We start from the raw sequence: 22,070 nt of genomic DNA, 5'->3' as shown, positions 1-22,070 counted from the left end.
GATCTATCTCCATAATGTTGTCAGACATGCATGTCAGTGGCAAAAACAGCACTTTTAGTGGAAGGAAATTGATGGTGCACATTTGCGCTATAGGATTAAAATACAGAAATTACCCTTTAAATAGTGTGGAGTTTTCATTATAAACAAACATGGTATGCATACATTTCAAACTACGATCAATGCCAAAATTAATTTCCTAGCTCATGAAACATTTGCAAAGCCTTTTTAAAAATGCCTTGAAACCTTGCTTTTTTTATCGACTCAATCTTTTTTTTTATCCTCTTTTACTGGCATATCTCCTCCATTTATGGTACTTAACTGCCTCTATGTACAGGACGCTCAGCAAAACATTGCTCTATAGCACCACAAGTGGTCGCAAACTCCACAGGGAACCTTAAAGTGGGGAAATCAAAAAGATATCACTTGGTCATACCTGCTTCAACTATCTCTTCTCAATTTGATGTTGTAGCTTTGTCTTTATATTCTAAGAAATATATCCACCGAAACTAATTAGAAAATATTTTTTTGTGATGCACCTGCCATATGTGGGCCTATTGTTTGTGTGCTGTTGTGTTTTTTCTTTTTCTTGTGGATCCCGGGCTTATTTAATGCTTCAACCATTGGTAGATTAATTATAGGGCTACATAATGATGTAAGACATAAAATCAGTGTGTATTTTTGAATTACTGAAGCTGATATGTATCAGGCAGATAGAATACACCAGCCAACCCAGGGCAGGGAGTCTGAATGTGGCTACCGCCGGACAAGGCATCGGAGAAGCTCCCTGCGTCGTCGAAACCGACCAGGTGAGTGAGGGACAAGGCTTACCACACTTCCGTATGTTTCTCTTCCTTACTAATCCCCATATTGTCTTGTCCTGGCTGTCATGTGACAATGTCTGTACAGACGGCATGGACCGTGAAGACTCTTACCCCGATCAGTCCTGTCCAATGGCAAACCACCAGGGCACAATGGCAGGATCCCATTGGGAAGACCTCTGCAGCAGCGCTAGTATCTGTTCGCAGTCTAGTGATGAGGAGATGAAGCCTATGGGACAAAGCAAGGGGGAGCTGTACCCCACCAGGGGGGACACAAGAGACTACCCCCCAGCAGCAGTCAACCTCTTGCCTCACAGTGGACCCTCAGCAGGGATGGGACCACCTGTAGACCCCGGAGGACCACAATACTCAGGTAAAGACCTACAATCTCTTCATCAGTCATGTCTTTATGGTCACCAGTATGCCTGGTTGAGCCTTAAAACCTTTTAGAGTAGGTGTACCAAGTAACTTTTCAAATTCCATCAGTGCCCTTTACAGATTTGCACTTCAGATTCTTTCTCTGCAAAATAAGCTTTACTAAACTGTAGTTTTTCCAAAACACTTTTCCTACATGTCTTTCTCTACCTTGAGGGCGAAATTAGATGCCACCATGTTTTTCCAGATGTGTTAAGGACATAATTTATTTTACGAAACGACAGAAACTTGTACATACTCCTAAAATCTGGTCTCCTCTTTGAATACAGTGATGATATTTAAATTCCAGTTGATGACAGAGAGGGGTAAAATTAGAAAGAAACTATCAAAGTTGGATCTCTTTCCCTTTACCTCTTTTAGTCATAATGAGGTTCTGTTTTGTGATGAGTGGGGTAAACCTTAGAGCCAAGACAAGTCCAGAGTACTTAAATTCAAGTCAAAAGTACAAGTAGTTAAAACTGTGTTTATATACAGAAATGCAAACATAGAAAATGTTTCTAAAAAGTTTATATTGCTTTACAAGGCGTACCAAAGAGAATATATGTGTGCATTTTCACATGTGAAAATTTGAAGTTGCTGCAACTATAAGTAATATAATAATAATGAAATATGAATAGGATTTAGACTTATAGTTTGTATTACAAAGTACTTGTTGCACAGATACAAATTTGTCAATATACCTTTTAAAATTCCAACCCTACCAATTCCTCACCAACACCAAGACATGGCAGCACATCACCCCAACCCTCATCCACCTTCACTGGCTCCCAATTAAAGGTGCACTATGAGTTCCTGCATGGTTTCAGCGCGATTTCATTTTTGTCTCAAATCGTAGGCATCTCTCCTTGATCCGCTAGCTGCCTGCCCCCTGAATACACTGTGAAAAAGCCCGATCTCGGGAGACAACACAGGGGTCGTAAACGTCAAACAAACACTAGAGGCGTAGGCTGTGCACCAAAATACAACAAGCTCAGATACAACTCACACTACTCAATCAACTCTGCTCACTGTCCCCCCTCCCTTAGTATAGAAACTGTAATTCTGTAAAGTGTCCTTGGGTTTCACGAAAGGCGCTATATAAAGAGTTATTATTATTATTATTATTAGTAATAGTAGTAGTAGTAAAAATTAGAACTAAAACTAAAACCAAAACAATTAACATCAACAGCAAAAAACAACGGGTAAAATTCAAGTTAAAATAAATTAGTAATAACTGAAATGATATGAAAACGAGTAAAACTCCACCAAAATTGGAATGAAAGTGGAAAATTATATGAAAATAAAAACTAGAGTACACACTGCCTGGTCCTAAACAGTCTATTTTGCTCATATATTGAATGATTTATTTGAATAACTGATTCTTCTTCTGCACAGCAGCAGCCCCCATCAGCATGCCCGGCCTATATGACTACTGGCCAGACCGCAGAGCCAGCCAGTTCTCCGACAGCCAGAGATGTTTGTCCGCAGTCAGGGCCAGTTTTCACCCTCCACCCTGCGCTGAGGACAGGCCCAGTGAGCTGGAGTCCAGACTGGAGCTGCTACAGTCCCAGTTAAATAGGTGACTTGGTTTTATTTGTACACACTAAAACAAGGGGGCATCCAGATTTGAACTGGGGACCTCTTGATCTGCAGTCAAATGCTCTACCACTGAGCTATACCCCCACTACTGATGAGGTTTGGCCTTCTAAATTATAGTGTTTACTTCCACATCATTTCTAAAAGTTCCTCCTTTCCTCTCCTGCTTTGTTTGCACATCAGTTCCCAACAGGTTGTGTGCATAGTGTAAAGGCCCTGACACACCAGGCAAAGAACTAGTGGTGACGAAGGCCGACTGTCGCCACACGTCACCATTGTCTTGGCCAAAAACTTACTGTGGGTTGCACATGTATTAGAGAAAGCGAGGAGAGAGAGGTGGAGGGAAAGACAAATAAAGATAAGAAGGTGAGACTGAAAAATATAGAAACATTCTCTGTAAAGTCAACTTTGTATGTGCTTCCTTTTACCTGCCTGTCCTCATATATGCTATGCTGTGTCATGCTATACTGTGGAAAGAGCAAGAGAGAAACCTAGTGGACATTTTTGAAAAAGCAGATCAAATGACTAAAGGGCTATAAAAAGATTATGACGGGTTCCATCCACCACCAAAACAACAACATCAGTAGAACTTTGTGTGTTCTTGTGTGTCTTTCTTTATCCTGCCAAGGCTGGAGACCCGTATGACAGCAGACATCAATGTGATCCTGCAGCTTCTCCAGAGGCAGATGGCCCCGGTGCCTCCGGCCTACAGCGCTGTGTCCCCCAGCCCTCACCCGCCTCACCCCACCACCCTGTACAGCACAGGAACGACCACAATCCACACTGTCTCTCCAATCCAGCCAGTACCTATCGACAGCACTGCCTCACTCCTAAAGGTGTTGTGTTCAGTTTACATACTTGCAGTTATCACAGGTTTGCTTCTCTGTGGTCATCCATTTTCTGGATCCGTATGGGACTAACTCCAATGACATCAAGTCATTTTAACCTTTTGCACATTTTGCTGTCAATTCTTTAATTTGTAAATGAAAGAAATAGTTTTGGAACATTTGCTTGTTCTGGCTCTGTCCAAAAGGTAACACAATACACCTATCAGCCCCTCTAAAGCTCACTAATTAACATGCTATATCATGTGTTTAATCCATACAAAAACTAGGGTTATGTGCCAGACTTTTTCTTAACCAGTAACATCATGTAGTGTCCGCTGGTTGCGTGTCAATTAATGAGAGTTTAGAGGGTGCTGCTGGATGGATTTTGTTACCTTTGGACAAAGTAAGGCTAGCTGTTTTAATGCTAGTGTTAATGCTAAGATAAGTTTACCGGGCGCTTGCTCTAACTACATATTTATCGTGCATTACATTAGAGTGGTATCAATCTCATCATCTAATTCTCTCTAAGCATATTGTTGTTTGAACAGGAGGAGGGGTCACCACATCAAACTAGTCCTGTTCGAGTTGGGCTTAATACTTCTCTCTTTTTCCAGAGTCCAGACTCTGACTTCAACCACAAATCCAAGGACTCTCTGTCCAGCGGGATCCATCTCACTGTGGCCTCTGATGACACCATGTCCATGTCACTGGAGGCCGACCCACGACATCTGCACTCTGTGGACCTCACCCCACCTAAATTGTCAGGGGCCCTAGAGCCACTCGGACTGCTATGTGCCAGCCAGCGTTTCCCCTCCCTTCCTGAGCACCTGGAGACCTCCACAGAGATGCAGGAGGTCCAGAGGCATTTCTCTGACCCTGTCTTGCCAGGCAGCTAGAACACCAGAGTCACCAACACCACCCAAAAGCCTGGTCCTTTGGACAGGACAGCCATATGTTCCCCACTCTGTTAGCTCCTTTTCCCTCCCTTTAAACCTCCTCTGTCCTGTTCAGATGCTGCTGTAGAGCGTGGGACGTCTTGTCTTCCACGTCACGGAGGGTTTAGAGTGCCTCCTGTTTTTTACAAACGGACTCTAGGGCGCCCCCATGGGCTGCTGTCGTTTTTTGCTCCACAGTCTACCTGAGGTCCTGTGCAATGAAGAGATTATTCTTGCCTAACAGGGTGGGGAAATTCTGAAACATGAGTTGACAATAAACACGTACAAACATATACATATGTCATGCAGTCACTGGACCTGAAAGCTACACAAACTGAGTCCTAGAACAAGGCAAAGAGGTGAAATGTCAAAGACTACTAATATGTTTCACATGAGAAGAATTATCTGCATTCACTTTGTATAAGAATTGCACATTTAAACTCAAGCTTAGAAAAATGTAATAATTAATTTGGAATTGAATTTATTTTCCTAATATTAGAGATGTATCGATCACATTAAGAACGATACATCTAGTAAATGTAATAAACTGAGTGTTTTAAGTTAGAGACTCACTTTTGTTGTTTTGGTGTATGTTGAAAAATTATAAAAGGTATGCCAGAGCTGTATGGCACAGTGTGAATGATGATAGGTTCAAGGAACAGAGTAATTTTCATCTCATATTTCATGTTCTGACATTTAGACATGAATCAACAGAATTGTTAGGCATGTCATTTGATCATGAGAAGGTAATGTAACCAACGTGTACATTTACGCGTAGCTCTTACAGTTTTGTTTGGATCATGGCTACTTTGCTTTCTGTGTCTGTATATCTGCTCTGTTCAACTCAAACATGTGTCAACTATTTTTCATGATCTGAAAGTGCCGACATTAGAGGACTTGTTTACCCCATTCTCTAGACAGTGATACTTAAACAGGTAAAGGAAGAAACTGCAGTTGTTTTCCGTCAACTGAGTGACAAGTGAAGTGGATGGTAACTGTCAATCACATACAGACACAGAGATGCCGTCTGAAGGCACCCTTTGACTTTTTAAGAATTTATAATTCTGTATATTTCTTGAAGCACAAATTCCTGTTATTTATCTCTTTTTTTTTTTAGATTAAAGACACACCACAGAGTTACACTGGGAGTCCGAAACGCTTTTTTATTTTCCAGATTACTCAACAAAGCACTGGCATACAAGCTGCACCACCAAATATACAGTGCAGAAGGAACATTCCGCACCATGTGGCAGTAGACATAAACTAAAGTGTACAGAGAATGTATTTAATGATGGATATGCAAAGTTTTGAATGACTAATATGCAGTGATGGAAAGTAACTTTTGAAAGTACAATTCTGAGGTATTTAATGCTAATTTATGCTACTTTATACTACATAGACAGAAATATTGTACTTCTTACAAGAATATATTTATTTTACAGTTGTTGGTTACTTTGTAGATTAAGATTTAAAAAATATATATATACTGGGCACCTAAAATAAGATGCATAGTTAAACAAATTAAATTACCTAACAGTAGATATACAGTGCCGCTAGGAAGTTTGTGAAACCTTTAAAATATTTCTATATTTCTCCATAAACATGACCTGAAATGCTATCAGATCTTCATTTAAGTCCTAAAACTAGATAAAGAGGACCCACTTAAACAAATAAATTATACATATTTATTTACCAGGATTACCCAACATTAAATGTCTTTGTTGGGAAAAGCATGTGAAAGTGTGTTATCAGTTCATTTAAAGGGGTAATTGGAATCAGGTGTGAGTTTAGCGTTCCCTGCCCTATTAAGGAATAGAAACCTGGGTCTTACTGTAAGCATCTCTGGTCTTCGCCACACTGGTTTGTGGAAGTGTGCCATACCACGATCAAAGGAGATTTCTGCAGAGCTCAGACAAATAGTCTCCCCAGGAGTGGTCGTCCAACAAAAATCTCTCCAAGAGCAAGGTGTGCAATACTCCAGGAAGTCACAAAAACCCTCAGGGTAACCTCTAAGGATCTACAGGCCTCTCTTGCATTGGCTACTGTCAATGTTCACAATGTCCACCGTCAGAAAAACACTGAACAATAATGGTGTATGGCAGGATACCAAAAAGAACATTGCGGCCCATCTCCAGTTTACTAAAGGCCACGTGGATGAACAAGGCTTTTGGAAGAATGTTCTGTGGACGAAAATAAAACCTTTTTGATTTAATGAGAAGTGTTGTTTAGGGCTGTCTCGGGGCCGGGGTCGGCTTGCAATCTTTGAATCCTGGATTGTACCAGAAAATTCTACAGGACAGTGTCAGGGTATCCGTTTGTAAACTGAAGCTCAACAAAAGGTGAGTCATGCAGCAAGACAATGACACTACTGTAAACACACAAGTCAGAATTGAAGCAGTTTGTGAGGAAGAATGGGCCAAAATTCCTCCAAGCTGATATGTGGGACTGATCGAGTTATTGGTGCTCAAGAGCGTCAGCCCAGGTACTGAAAGCAAAGGTTCACAGTCCTAGATCTTAAGCAGAAATACAGAAAAGAGTTCACAAACTTTATGGCAGCACTGTAACTTAAAATTACCTCCGTTTCAACATTAAAGTTACACAAGTGATTTAACACTTATCTGATAAGCCCAAAGTTGTTCCACTCCCAGTGCTCCATAAGCAGTCGGGTACGCTCTATGTCTTTGATAAAAATTAATAAGTCTCATTCACATATTAGCTTGGTTTAACATCACTGGAGATGCAGTTATAGACAGAGAAGAGGGATCAAACCTTGAAATTGGCAATGGTGGATAATAACTACATACACAATTTTCAAGTATTTGTGCTTTGCTTGAGTGATTATTTTTTTATGATACTTTATAATTCTCCACCTGTGAAAATATTGGTACTTTTTAGTCCACTACATTTGACAGCTATATGAATGTTACTTTCCAGGTTAAGATTTTACATTAAAAGAAATATGATAATTTCATGGAATACAATGCACTGTTAAAGATTAAACCAGCAGTTCCCAACCATTGTGTGTAAAAGAGAGATTTCCCCTCAAATTACTGTACGAGGCCCTAAGAGGTATTTTTACAAGAAATGATTACATAAAAACAAATCTTATTTCCTCTCCCACCAATCATCTCATGACTACAGATTTATTTTATCACCCTTTGAAGGGGGCCTGACTGGACATGTAAACCATGTAATGCTAAGTCTATGTGAAGAAATTAAAACTAGCTTCATCTCAAGCATTTACAACAGTAGAACACTGCTTACGTATTGATGCATCAGTATATGTAATCTCATAACGTAATATGACAGTCACAGGGGCCAAATTTCAAGAATTTGATAATTTGAGTAAATTTAGTTGTGAATTCTAGTTGTGAAGATTTGAAATGCAGAACTCTTACTTGTTATGGAGTACTTTTACATTGTTGTGCTAGTATTTTTACTTACTTTTATCACCACTGGAAATTAGGTAATGATTTCAAGGTGATACCTCTTTTATTATAGCAGCCAATCGGGATTAAAGGGATAGACACACACACACACACAACCTGTCAAACCTGGGAATTAAAACATTTGCTCAAAATTTGGTTTTAGGAAATAAATTAATTTGCCATCTTTTAAAGGATGCATGCACTCATACACACATTCACACCACCGAAGCACTTGCTATGCAAACACAGCAGGAAAGAGGAGCTTTGGAAAACTAACAACTGTGGCAAACAACTGCATCAGTGGGGGGTATAGTTCAGTGGTAGAGCATTTGACTGCAGATCAAGACGTCCCCAGTTTAAATCAGAGTGCCCCCTCTTTATACACGCTCTTTGACCTGAGGCCGTGCAAAGGGTACTGATAATTCCTGATAAGGACTGGCATAATCTCTGTAAATCAACTTCACAAAAGAAAGTTATACATCACCAAGTTTGTTCCTAGGACATAAAGGAATACAATTTATTAGAGCAAATTCAATAATAAACTTTATGAAAAAGCTACAACATGAACACTTGTCTTACCAACATCTTGAGTTGATATATTTATGTCTGTACAGTTTTTGCCTTGTAATTGCATGCTACAAGGACATGACCCTTTAATTATTGAAAACAACAAAAAAAGAGAAGAGAAAGTTCTTTCACGCTCCTCCCATTCACAACTCACTCTAAACACGAAAGAAAATGCAGCTTTCAAAGCTCAATCTTCTACAAATAGAAGAGAATACGTGGGGAGTTAAAAGGCTGAACGACATTGCTCTGGTAGGTTCTGAGTGTTGCTGTACATGGCTGCCTCACAGCGTCACCAGCCAAACCATATGATGACACCACTGAGGTGACAATACGAATCCCTCTCAGGTTATTCTACAATTCATAAAAGTTGCACAGGTCTGAGCATTGATCATTTGTTTTAAAAAATATACAGGGGTAAACAAGACCATAATACACTGATCTTTGAATCACCAATAATATGGTATGAGTCCACAAGAAGGCTACGACATATTGCATCAGAGAGGTCATCTTCTGCCACCTACAGTAGTTTGTATCAACCTTTACAACTCAAACAGATGAAACACACATCTAAACCCTTCATGATAATCTCACAGCTGGCTGAAATCCCAATAAGAAGTATCAAAATCTGATTTTCATAGACAACTGCTCAAAGCTTCTGAACACTACCTTGTCAGCAAAATAAATAAGAGCTTAAACATGTTTAATAGAAGAACAATAGGAGAAAATGTAAACCAGGTTATTGTGGAGCAGGGTGTGTGTGATACTCCAAACGTGTTCAGAAAGTTCACTCGTGACCACATCCTTGTCTTGAAAGCAGCAGGACGAGGACTAATAATTAAATCCAAATGTGAAACAAGAAGGAGCTTCTCTTCATCTAAGTGTCTTTGGCTTTAGACACGCAGGATCTCCAGGCAGTTGTTGTAGCAGATGGCGATCCAGTCCGGCTGCGTGGAGGCCCACTGCACGTTGTTGATCTCCCCTTCAGCAGTGTAGGCCAGGATGGGATCCTCAATGGCGCGTGGCATCTGCTGGATGTCCCAGATCAGAGCCTGGTGGTCATCGGCTGAGGAGGTAAGACACACAGAGCGGGCATTAAAAGGGATATTTCAGACTGAAGGAGCAGGGAAATACAGCCAAACACAGATGCAGTTAAGCCTTATGGTCCCTTTTCAATGTTGGGCTGTTTCAGATGAAAGTTAGGAATCATGAAAGAAATCTTAGTCGTTAATCAAAAACAGTGGTCTTAGATCATATTGTGACCATCAGTGGCTGAATTTTCAGGCATTAAATGACACTGGCAAGAACATATTTACCTCAAACTCATTTTCAAAAATTGGCATTTGAAAAAGGTAGCCTAGAAATCTAGACGCACCCTAGCGGCAGCAAATGTAATTCGCAGCCAGGGTCAGTCTAGCAACTCTCCGTTGGCTTGCAAACTGGAAAAACCAAACTATGGTCGGGCCAATCACATTGTGTATAGAGTAGGTGGGCGGGCTTATGGCTGCTGCTGCTGCTGGCAAACAGCGGTCTTTCGAATCGGCTTTGACTGCGACTCTGGAAGACTTGGAGTTAAGCTTTTCTTTGAGAAAAGAACAAAGAACGGCACTGAAGTCATTCTTAAAAAAGGAAGAGGTGTTTGGAGTTTTGCCGACCGGATACGGCAAAGGTTTATCTATCAACTAGCTCCTCTACCTTCTTCATTGCTCATCACTGGTTGGTTGTAGCGCTATCCTATTGCGTGCAGAGGGAATTTGAAAGACAACCGTTTATCCCGCCCCTCGGACTGAGCGCCGTCAATGGTGAGTTCACAGACCCAACATCTTGATGTAGGTCTGGCTTGTCAGGCTAATTTAAAAGGACAATTCTGGCGCAAAACAAACTTAGGGGTTAATAACAGATGTGTACCCACTCGATCGCTCTCTGGGACATGTTTTCATGCTAATCGAATGTGTTTGTAGCTTGAAACAAGCTAGCTCGGACCGCTGATTAGCTTACAATGCTAGTATTCGGGGCACAAGGAAATTAAAAACAAATCTCTATTTATACCAAAGACTCAAAATATCACCACACTTCAACGGTAGCATAATGAGGGTCCCTAAATGTTAACCGAAGCATTGAGAACTTTGTAAGTGTACAGACAGTTTATTAAAAAGATAGATTATAAAGACAGTCGCGTTCCCGTATACAGGCGGCTGCCGTCTTGGGAGTTACGGTCCTTCTTAACTATCTTTTTAATAAACTGTCTGTACGCTTACAAAGTTCTCAATGCTTCGGTTAACATTTAGGGACCCTCATTATGCTACCGTTTAAGTTTGGTGATATTTTGAGTCTTTTTAGTGGTATAAATAGCGATTTGTTTTTACTTTCCCTGTGCCCCGAATACTAGCGTTGTAAGCTAATCAGCGGTCTGCGCTAGCTTGTTTCAAGCTACAAACACATTTGATTAGCATGAAAACATGTCCCAGAGAACACATCTGTAATTAACCCTTAGGTTCGTTTTACAACTGCGTCCACACACTTCTCTTGAGGTTTTTTGATGAATAGAAATGCCAGTGCAATGACCACACTTTAATGTTTTGTTCCATTTTCAAAACATGAGAGCAGATGAAAGAGGAGAGTTTGACGTGTTTTTTTTAATTCCCCCTACTATATCCCACAATCTATAGGTGCCTTTACCTGCAGTGCAGATGTGACATGACGAGTGAGGGGCCCAGGCGATGCCGTTGACACATGCACGATGGTTGTTCAGCCGAGCCACCGGAGTGCAAGGCACACGTACATCCAGGATGACCACCTATCACACAGACATATTAATGCTAGAGACTAGCAGGCACTTGATTCTCATCCAGTTATTTTTTAATTAGAATTAAAATATCTATGCACTAAACATGTATGTGAAACATTTGGAAACGTGTCCATTTAAGAATATTTCATTCTTAAATGGACACGTTTCCAAATGTCAGGCTTCTTGGTCTTACCAATGTTTCAGTTAATACAGAAACATGCCTACTGATAGGCTAAAACTGACCTCCATGCCGTCCATGGCCATTGTAGCCAAGTAGTTGGGGTCCTGCTTGTTCCAGCAGAGGCGGAGCAGTGGGTGGTGCTGGGGGTCTTCATAGATGATAGTGCTGTGCTCCAGGTGCCGGAGGTCAAACATGCGGACGGATCCATCGGCTCCCACAGAGGCAAACATATCTCTACCACCTCCTGCACGGCTGAACGCGATGTCATACACCTGCACAGGCACATAAAGACATTGATCTAAATGCTCTTATAGGCTGCGTGCAGGGCTTCTTTTTACAGCACAGACACACACAGACCTCTTTGTCATGAGCAATCAGCTGGGTCTTCACATGCCCAGACACCAGGTTAACACGTCCTAACACCTGACCAGTCTCCAACCCCCAGATAGTGCAGGTGGTGTCAATGCTGGATGTACCTGCAGAATGAACAAACATGTTAAACTGTACAAATGAAAGCGCAACAAAGTCCAGCTGATAGCCTCCTTACTATTTATAATAGAGTGGATTTCTTACCCAGCAGATTGGGATCAACCTCATTCCAGTCAAAGGATGTAAGGGGAGCACAGAAGTCTGAGTTCTTGTTGTTGTTCAGCAAACATTCGAGACGTGTTTCTGTGTCGCTGACCTTCGTAATAAATGCAAAGGAATTTGGTAGTGAGCAGACTTCTTCATACAAGTACTATGTTCAAGTCAATGTGACAAGTTCACAGCTGCTAGCTGGCCAAGCTAAAGCAGTGAACAAACTGATTTTACCCCTAAAGCACTGACTAGTTTGTGTTTATACTGGAGTTGAGAATGATTGATAATTGACAGAAACATATCTTCTTTTTCATCTCTTAAGGTGCAGTCATAGGATATTGTAGTTTATGGTGCAGACAGGCAGTTAAATTATTAGCAATATTATTTTTCATTGTTTTTATAATCTGAAGAAGAAGAATTGTTATCAACCAATTTCACAAAAAGGCAAAACCAACAATGTGTTAGTCCATCTCTCAATACTTTCCTACCCTGCTTGTGGCACTCAGCTTCAAGGCCACTGAGAAAATCGGTTGCAAATATATAGTTAGTAGCAAAGTTATTTTCCTTGTGGGTACCATAGCTTTTAGCAAACTGTTTCTAAACATCTAAAAAGGTAAATAGAGCATTTGTTGGGAACTATTTCCAGCTATGGATTAATACATAGTTGGTGCTCTTGTGAGAAGCAGGATGTAATGTGGGATTGACTCCAAATACGCTCCAGCCCTGTGTTCATGTAATGAAGGAGCATGTCACTCAGGGCAACAGTGTGGCTAACGGATGTGTTTTTAATAGTATTTGGACAACGATGGCGCTATATTTCATGTATATTTTGGATGTGTGGGTTTAGGCTCAGTTTGATATTTTATACTTGCACTCTTTATATTTGCACTCTCTAACGTTGGGCTTTAATGGCTGCTCAACGATTTCTCTAGGATGCATATCTTATCTTCTGTACAGCACAGAGGGAAAATATATACCAGGCTTTGGCTGCACAACCAATACCTGTTAGTAGGATCAATATATTGTTGGTTTTGAAAAAACAGACATTTCACCAGGCTTATCTGTAAGATCAAACATCATACCCTCCAAATGCGCAGGTAGTCCCCACTGGTGGCAAGCAGGTCCGGGTACACCCCTTTAGTGTCTGGGATCCACATGATCTTGGTGGTGGGGTAAGGGTGGTCAAATGTGTTCCTGCAGACGAACTCTGAGCTCTCCTCTTCAAGACCCACCAGCTGAACCTGGGTGGCAGCAAAGACACATTTCCTGGTACTTCAAGACAGCTAAACTACTGTTAACAGGGAAACGAGGGTTAGAAATAGCATTAACCTTAGCTATGTGTTTTACTGGGGGTTATTACTAGTAACGTAACAGACACAACGACAGGCTTGCAGTGTATGTATGTGTGTGTGTGTATATATATATATATATATATATATACACACACACAAACTCTTTTTTTTGTTTGTTGCTGTGGAATAACAACAAAACATTGTGGTTTTAAACCTAGGTGCTGCGCAGGACAACTACCATTAGCATTAGCTAGCTCGCTAACGTTGTGCTGATGAATGGCCATGACCACACTACGCACCTTGTTGTTGTATTCCTCCACAAAGCTCCCAAGAGCTAACCTAAAGCGTTTGTCTGGACGGACGCTCCAGTTCATCGCATACACCGTCCATGGTGCCTCGTATTTGTAGATTTCTTTTCTTTTGCCGTGAAGCGACATCCTCTCGAACTGCAGCTGTTGTCCGAGCAGCTAACTCGCTAGCGTTAGCTAACTGCAAAATAAGTAGTCGTGCAAGTCAACTATAATCCCTTACTTTAACCTGCTATAACAAATACCAGCAGGTGTGGTAGTTATTACCATTTAATTAATTAAATCTTGTTTTGGAGCAAGACTTCTCACCACTTTACTTAACAAAGAGTAGCATTTCCCGTTACGATCCAAAGTGCTGTCACGTTCAACAAAACACGTTTGATGGTTTTCAAAATAAAAGACGATTGTTACTAAAATCATCTTTTTTAATGGAAAGTATGGTCTTGTTCAATGTTTTAATGTAGAGCCTAACAAATAGAGAAGTTAATATAAATAACTCTCTTTGTAAAACGTCACACTCATGAAGCCATATTTTTCTATTTCTACCAAGTCCCACCCTGTTTTGTGATGAACTTAAGACTTTGCTTTCTGTAAAAACTCTAAAAACAAGGAGACTAAAGATTCTTACGAAACATTGTGGACAAGATTGTCAGATGATTTTTATCCATGTGTATATGTTTCTAATTTTGTAGATTGATTCATTTGTTTTAATTTTGTAATTTTATAATTGAAAACGTTTTTATTTCTGCATTTACATGACTTTGTTTGTGTATTGTAGGCTGTAATAAATGCATTCCATGATAAATTCAAAAGAAAAACAACTCACTCTAGTATACTCTAATATACTACTACATTGTGGCTACTAGTCCTTGTTCTCGTTGTCTGCTTTAAAAAGAAGTGTGAAACTAACAAGGACACACCACAATGCAATGCATTTTCAGTGAGGATAAAATGTGAATACAATGGCAACACCACACGCACTTCACATTACATCTCTGGATAGGTTTCGGTCATAATATTTTTGATAGTTTGAACCAGAAGTATGACTATGCTATTAAGTCAAACTTGACCATTAGTTGTAGTTACTCACTGCGGCCACTAGAGGGCAGACATACTCATGATAATAAACCACAGCCGTATATTATAGACACGCATTGATTGAACAACACAACTGTTGTTGAAAATTAGAATTTACTTTCTACTTATTTTTATTTAATTTTTACCTCTATTTAGTTTTTACAAATGGAAATATTTCTCTGTTATCCTAAATTAATATTAAAGTATTTAACAGTTATTATCATTAATACATCTTGTTTTATTGCACTCTAGATATATTTGCAACAATATCCCCTCGGGATGAATCAAGTTCTGAGCCTGGTTGACACCAGACCCTTCTCAGACTTGCAGAGCAAATTTCAAATTTGCCGGACGTTCGTCAGGGTTTGACCCAGGCTATAAAGTTCTATCTTATCCTAATAATCAATATACAGTATAATGATGAGAGAGAAACAAACTGAGGCTTAATAAAGACTTTTAACGTAAGATAACCAAAATCTCATTTAATTGTCTCCCGTGATTGAACTATTTCAAATTTGTTTTTTTTTTGTTTTTTTTCCTTGAATCCTTACCGTATGATTTGTTTTAAAATAAATGTATCATATGTGATCTCACACTTTTCTAAGACACTTAACCACATGTTGTGCTTAACTTTTAACTTTTCATTACTTTTTAAATTATTAATTTAGTTTTATAATAAAACCAATAATATACTATTTGAAATTAATATTTACTTAAAATGTAGTTATTTTTACTTCTTTAAGTTAATTCATAGTGGATTTCCTCTGTATTTGTGAATCATGTTTTTTTTAGTTGTATTGCAAGGAACTGGCATCATGTAGAATCAGAATCAGCTTTATTGCCCAAGCACATAGAAGGAATTTGATTCTGGTTTTTGAATTGCTCTCAATACTTTCACAGAAAAATACGTAACAGCTAAAAGGACAACAAAGGTGGGCAAATAAAGGTAGGGTATAGACATGACTGTTAATTTATGTACAAAAGTATGTGGAAAAAATAGGTATGAATAGTGCAAGTATATTTGTACAGTAAATGCATGACAGTGACAGTGCATGATGATATGTACCTGTAACAAACACCATTCTAAATAGACCGAGTTGTAGTTACGTAATGTGACCACTGGATGGCGCGGAAATAATACACTCATGCTAACGTTTAACGCCACTAACGTCAAGGCAGACATAACAACATCAATACACAAAGATTTCCGATAGAATCCTTTTCAAAATAAAACTTTCAAATGAATCACGTGTATTGTGTTGGAGGGGATACATCCTGTCGCGATACGTTTTACTTTGAAAGATCTGTCTTGTGAGTACTCACTGCTTCAAGTGTAACATCATTACAAGGACAGTTAAGGCTACTTGAGCTCAACCAGCGTTACGTTTATTGTCACAGTAATTCTCCAGGTAAGATCCTTACTTACTTAGCTACATTGTTACGTTTTAATAAGACTCATTTTCTGAGTTGTGGTAAAGAGAAAAAACACGCTGCTTTCCTTTTCCTTTTAGGATTAGTTTGGTTACTAGCAACTAGGTGACATGCTAGCTAGTTATCCATTAGCATGCTAATGCTAATAACCGCTAGCTAATGATAAAGTGAGTGAGTGCTGGGGGATGGGTCGGGCACTGTTATATGATTACAGTCTGTGGTTTAATCCTACACGTGTCATTTGATAACAACACAGTGTTCGTTTTGACTCGACTCCCACTATAGAAAGTCAGACATGTCCATTTATTTTAGCCTGTTAGCAAGCGTGCCGCAAACGTTGGCTCTTTGGCTAAAGTTAGTTGGGCTAGCGGCAGCTCTCCGGTTGAATTTTAACCCCCATCTATTATAGCTCCTTAAGTTTAACCGAGCTTAGCCTTTACGTTGCCCGAGCAGTGCCACAGTGTGTCATTGAAAATGTCTTATCTTTATATATTGTAGCTTTATCCTTTTTATTCGCAATGGCAAAGTGGCAGCTTACTCAGAGACCAAACCAATACTTCCTTCTCTTCCTTAGTCATTGTTTTCAAGTCCGTCTCGGTCCGTAGGGATATTTTCATTCTCTTTGGACTGACTTGGTTACTATCATGTGGACCAATTTATCCTTTCCAACGCTCTTTGTAGACTGTTAACTATTTACATGGCCCAGTGTGCAACATGTGTTAAGTGTTATATAAGTGAATTAAACTTAGTGCGACGTTGGTGGCTTAAAGTGTTTTTTTTTTTGGGTTGACACTATAATGTTCAGGCGACCACCAGGCCTCATTTTAAGACAACTAATACACAAGCACCTTGCAACTTGGAGTAGATTTTAGATTTCTGAACTGATTTTACTTTTCACTTCTTGTTTTTGGAAACGTAAGATTTTTTTCCTTTCTATTGTTTAGTATTTGTATTATTCATGTTAAACTTCTGCATCTGACCTTCTCTGTCACTTCTTACACCACCCTTATTTACACATGTTACTGTCTGTTGCATCTACACTCTGCTTTTCCACTTTTGTTGCAGGTCCCACCATGCAATGTGCATATCTCCTACTGATACCCGCGCTGCTGCTCCTCCTGGCCCTTCCCGTCTCCAGGGGACGCTACAATGATGACTTTGATGATGGCGAGGACCTAGCAGACTTTGATGACAATGACTTTGCTGAGTTTGAGGACATGAATGACGATCCAGCAGCGGAGGCAGAAACTGCCCCTCCGCCTCGCGCCTCACCGTCCTCGCAGCCTGAAGAGGATGAAGATGAAGATGAAGCCACTGTGGAGCTGGAAGATGGCCTGGATGGTTTTGAGGATTCAGAGACACAGGTACATAGCCTTGTCTTACTGTTTACAGCCTCATTTCTGAGCACACTTTCCATAATAACTCACTTTTGATCATTTATGGCATTATATTAATTTACGTATTAATTTCATTTATGAATTCCCTAGGATCAAGACATGTACAGCAAATATGACCAGGAGGAGTTTGAAGGGATTGGGGACATGGAAAAGACAGGCCACTCCATGAAGGACCCACTCATAATCCACACTGTAAGCCAGGCTTATTGCTTACAATCTTCGTCTGTCTTCAACTGATTGTGATCTGCAGAGGCTCTGAATGTGCACATGGTTTTTGCTGCCTGCAAAAGATATTTTACTGTAAATTTGCATTAATGTTTAGCACATGATGCTAAGGCTTAATTAAGTGTGTGTGTGTGTGTGTGTGTGTGTGTGAGAGATAAAAGTTCAGGTAATTTACAACTATGGCAGCATTGAAATTGTAACCTTTGGCAACCGATTGCCTTTAGCCTAATTGCCATTGATTCTTAAGTTACATTGATTCTGGTAAGAGCTAGGCCGATAAATTGGCATATATTAGCTTATTGCATATACGTCTGTATCAGTGTATTCGTTGGCAGACAAGTAACAAGAAATTGCAGTACAGAAATGCTAATCTAGATGTGAAGTAATTTAGAATTACATAATTTGTCCACCACAAAGTTTTCAACTGTAAAATGTCCCACTCAGTATGTATCTACTGTATGCCGCAATTCTTGTTTTCCTTTTAAACCTCCCAACAATCAAAATCAGTGTTTGCCTCAAAAATCTAGTGTCGGTTGAGCTTTAATACAGACGACCGCTTGCCGTTTCTCCGCAGGTACCTGCACATCTGCAGAACAGCTGGGAGAGTTACTACATGGAGATCATGATGGTCACCGGCCTGTTGGCCTACATCATGAACTACATCATTGGCAAGAACAAAAACAGTCGCCTTGCTCAGGCCTGGTTCAACTCACACAGGGAGCTTCTTGAGAGCAACTTTGCACTAGTGGGTGAGTTCCTCCACCTCCTGAGTTGTCTCAAGTATGCAACAGCGGTGTATGAAAGCAATGGATGACATGGTGACAGTCGGTACAAAGCAGAGCTTGTGTTAATTGTCAGTAATTTGTATGTGTAGGTGATGACGGCACCAGTAAAGAAGCAGTGAGCACTGGGAAGCTGAATCAGGAAAATGAACACATCTACAACCTGTGGTGCTCTGGACGTTTGTGCTGTGAAGGCATGCTGATCCAACTCAAGGTATGCAAAATGTGTTTTATTTACTGTATAGGGGTGTGTTGGTGTTAAATATACAGTCATGTCATGTTCCTTGTTGTCTTTTCCAGTTTGTAAAGAGGCAGGACCTGCTCAACGTTCTGGCCAGGATGATGAGGCCTGCCTGTGATCAAGTGGTATGTATTAGTCAAATAGCATTTCAAATAAGTCTGTGTGGAGTATATGAAGAGGAATGCAAAATATATAGGCACCGATCTGTGCATCTAAAAGTGTCTGTCTGTTTGTAGCAAATCAAAGTGACTCTTAATGAAGAGGACATGGACACTTTTGTGTTTGCTCTTGGCACCAAGAAGGTGATGGCCAGGCATCAGAAGGAGATGCAGGACTTGGTAAATATCCTCCACAACTTGTGTACATCAATTTGATGCAAACTTAAGCTGTGTATTATTTTTATACAGCACTATTCTATAATGTTTGAACACTGCAACTGAAATTTTGGTTTCTTACAAACCCATACTTCACAAACGGATTGGTTTATTTGTAGTCCATTTGTAGTTCCCACTCATATACATTAGTACTTAAACAATGGTCTTGATTTTTGTTCTTTTCCTGTAGAGTGAGTTCTGCGGTGACAAGCCTAAGTCTGGGGCCAAGTATGGGCTCCCAGACTCCCTGGCTATTCTAAGTGAGATGGGCGAGGTCACAGATGGGATGATGGACAACAAGGTAATGTCTCTTCACGCTTGTCTCATATACAATATTACTAGAACAAAATCACTGCAGAGTTTCCGAATACAACAGGGTTATAGCAGGCAACATCGGCAACATCTTCCTCTCTTAATATACAGCTCTCTAATGTGTCTAGATCTGTTTTTGGTATTTTTAGATGGTTCATTATATCACCAATCATGCTGAGAAGATCGAGTCCATCCATTTCTCGGACCAATTTTCTGGTCCAAAAGTTATGCAAGAGTAAGTATTGATTTTAACTATTTGTATTTTTCACCTCTTACATGGGAGGTATTTAGCATTTTAATATTTTCTACGTGGCACTCAAAGCTCCTGTGTGGTTTTTCAGGGAGGGTCAGCCCTTAAAGCTGCCTGACACCAAGAAGACGCTGTTGTTTACATTTATTGGTGAGCATTTTGTCTCTCCTGTCTTCACTATACCTCATGACCCCATAAGTAGATGTACGAATGCTTAATGTGCACTTTGTGTGTGATTGTAGTGCCTGGCATGGGCAACACCTCTCCCAAAGACATGGACGCTCTGCTCCCTCTCATGAACATGGTGATCTACAGCATCGATAAAGTCAAGAAGCTCCGTCTCAACAGAGAGGTGAGCAGGATTCAAGTGCTCCGGTGCCTCATAATGCATTCCAGTGACCACTCACTTATTTTCTGTATTTTTTTGCTTTTACATTCAAGTTTTTAAAGTACAGCTACAAATCCCTTTTTCATTCTCCCTGTATATTTAGGGCAAACTGAAAGCTGACAGAAACCGGGCCCGTGTGGAGGAGAACTTCCTGAAGCAGACTCACGCTCAGCGCCAGGAGGCAGCCCAGACACGCCGGGAGGAGAAGAAGAGAGCCGAGAAGGAGAGGATCATGAATGAGGAGGACCCTGAGAGACAACGCCGTCTGGAGGTCGGAAATGCAGCACACAAAAAGACAATTAAACGAATAGCTTGGCATTTTGGGAAAACTGCTTATTCGCTTTCTCGCTGCGAGTCAGATGCCAAGATTGATAATATCTTTCTCTGTATCTTATCGTTTCTAAATGCAGCACTAGAAGCAGTTCAGCATATTTGCAGAAAAGGCATCAGCTAAATGAATCTAATGTAAATAACACTCATGTCTTTGTGATAAATATGTAGCTAGAGCCAGCAACCAGTTAGCGTAGCATAAAGACTGGAAACTGGGGGGGGAAAGGGTTAGAGTGGCTCTGTCCAAAAGTAACAAAATCGGCCTACCAGAACCTCTAAAAGTTTGTTTTGTGTAAAAACAGTTAGCCATTTTACAGACATTTATGTGCCATGTCGTTTTTACGATGTATACGTTTTTAATTTAGCTTTGGAGGTGCTGGTAGGTTGTATTTGTTAGTCGTTGTCCCTGGTTTGTAGTCTTTATGCTAAGCTAACCAGCTGTTGGTGACATGAGAGTTGTGTCATTCTTCTCATCTAATTCTCAGCATGGAAGCAAATCAGCATATTCCCCAAAATGTTGAACAATGCTTTTAAAGAAAAGCACACAAATAAGTCATTTTTATGTCTCAAATATTATTTTTTCTTTCGTTCTTTTTCTTTTCTTTTTTTTAGGAAGCATCCCAGCGACGTGAACAGAAGAAGATTGAGAAGAAGCAGATGAAGATGAAGCAGATCAAAGTGAAAGCCATGTGAAAGCCCACCACAGGGATACAAGCACACAGGAAAGCATTGCTCAGCTTCTCTAACCACAGTCCACAGCTCTGGCTCACAGTCGCCCTAAATAGACATCCTGTGCCTCTGGATGTGTCAAGCTCTGCTGTCTCCATTTGGTGTAGCTAAACCCAAATGACTTGAGAATGAACTGTCCATGTCAAGTGAGAGGGACTTTTTCACCATCATATCACCACAATTCACGTCCGGGTCTTTGTTTTGTTTTTTACTGTCCAACTATTTTTCTTAAATTTAATCAGAGCTCTGTTTGAATGCTGGGTAGCTCTGTGAGCTTGTTTAAACTTCATCTGCTGGGAAGGAACACACTATTTGGTGGTATTGAGCCACATTTTAAAAGGAATGGAAACATTGCTGTGGTTTCATTGGAAATGTATTTGCATTAATATAATCTTAAATGATACTATCAAGGAAATTTTATTTATATCTGCTACGAGGTTGGTTTCTCGCAGGCTGTTTCTAATGAATATCTGAGCAAACAATAAAATGCACTGGAGTCTGTTGGAAAACCGTTTGTTTGTTTTTTATGGTAAATTGCAAGTATTTGATTTAATCTACCAAGTAATTGATGAAGACCATTGTGTATGCCGCAGAAACTGATACACAGACCTCTTGGTAGCAGCAGTTAAAAGAGTCGGGGTCTTTAACGTGGACCAGAATAGGTGAGCTTTAAAGCTAAATTTAACTTTGAGATTGTGTCAGCAGTCTCTGAACTAGATTTGGTTACGACGGTGTGGTTGAAAAGCTAAAAGGAGACTAGTGTCTGGGTATGATGCAACCTATGATTCCCCTATGAGAATCTTT

The 22,070-nt window shown here is 40.1% G+C and overlaps 3 protein-coding genes and 1 non-coding gene across 4 annotated transcripts in view; 2 read left to right on the top strand and 2 right to left on the bottom strand.

Moving 5' to 3' along the window:
- kcnh6a (potassium voltage-gated channel, subfamily H (eag-related), member 6a) overlaps nt 1-5,726 on the top strand; it is a 28,254-nt gene extending 22,528 nt beyond the window's left edge. The window contains exons 12-16 of the mRNA XM_078269241.1: nt 707-806; nt 907-1,191; nt 2,628-2,811; nt 3,457-3,664; nt 4,270-5,726. Coding sequence (XP_078125367.1) covers nt 707-806; nt 907-1,191; nt 2,628-2,811; nt 3,457-3,664; nt 4,270-4,551 — 1,059 coding nt within the window. The 3' untranslated portion in view covers nt 4,552-5,726. The remainder of the gene's footprint in view (nt 1-706; nt 807-906; nt 1,192-2,627; nt 2,812-3,456; nt 3,665-4,269) is intronic.
- On the bottom strand, nt 2,844-2,915 carry trnac-gca (transfer RNA cysteine (anticodon GCA)). The gene has a single exon. It is a non-coding gene; the product is annotated as a tRNA-Cys (tRNA).
- A 2,776-nt stretch (nt 5,727-8,502) lies between the features above and the next one.
- On the bottom strand, nt 8,503-14,122 carry dcaf7 (ddb1 and cul4 associated factor 7). The gene is made up of 7 exons (XM_078268932.1): nt 13,722-14,122; nt 13,213-13,371; nt 12,125-12,236; nt 11,909-12,027; nt 11,614-11,823; nt 11,262-11,379; nt 8,503-9,648 (listed from the first exon to the last, which is right to left on the bottom strand). The coding sequence occupies exons 1-7, from the start codon at nt 13,857-13,859 to the stop codon at nt 9,476-9,478; spliced, it is 1,029 nt and encodes a 342-aa protein (XP_078125058.1). The 5' UTR covers nt 13,860-14,122; the 3' UTR covers nt 8,503-9,475.
- Nucleotides 14,123-16,108: 1,986 nt separating this feature from the next.
- ccdc47 (coiled-coil domain containing 47) lies at nt 16,109-21,775 on the top strand. The gene is made up of 13 exons (XM_078268931.1): nt 16,109-16,216; nt 17,304-17,602; nt 17,726-17,827; nt 18,435-18,609; nt 18,735-18,856; nt 18,943-19,008; nt 19,120-19,221; nt 19,448-19,558; nt 19,719-19,804; nt 19,911-19,969; nt 20,062-20,171; nt 20,311-20,478; nt 21,150-21,775. Exons 2-13 carry the CDS (start codon nt 17,312-17,314, stop codon nt 21,228-21,230), a joined length of 1,473 nt encoding a protein of 490 aa, XP_078125057.1. The 5' UTR covers nt 16,109-16,216; nt 17,304-17,311; the 3' UTR covers nt 21,231-21,775.
- The last annotated feature ends 295 nt before the right edge of the window (nt 21,776-22,070 follow it).

Source organism: Sander vitreus, chromosome 15, assembly GCF_031162955.1.
Source record: "Sander vitreus isolate 19-12246 chromosome 15, sanVit1, whole genome shotgun sequence".
Classification (NCBI taxonomy): Eukaryota; Metazoa; Chordata; class Actinopteri; order Perciformes; family Percidae; genus Sander; species Sander vitreus.
This window is presented reverse-complemented; position numbering and strand designations above follow the sequence as displayed.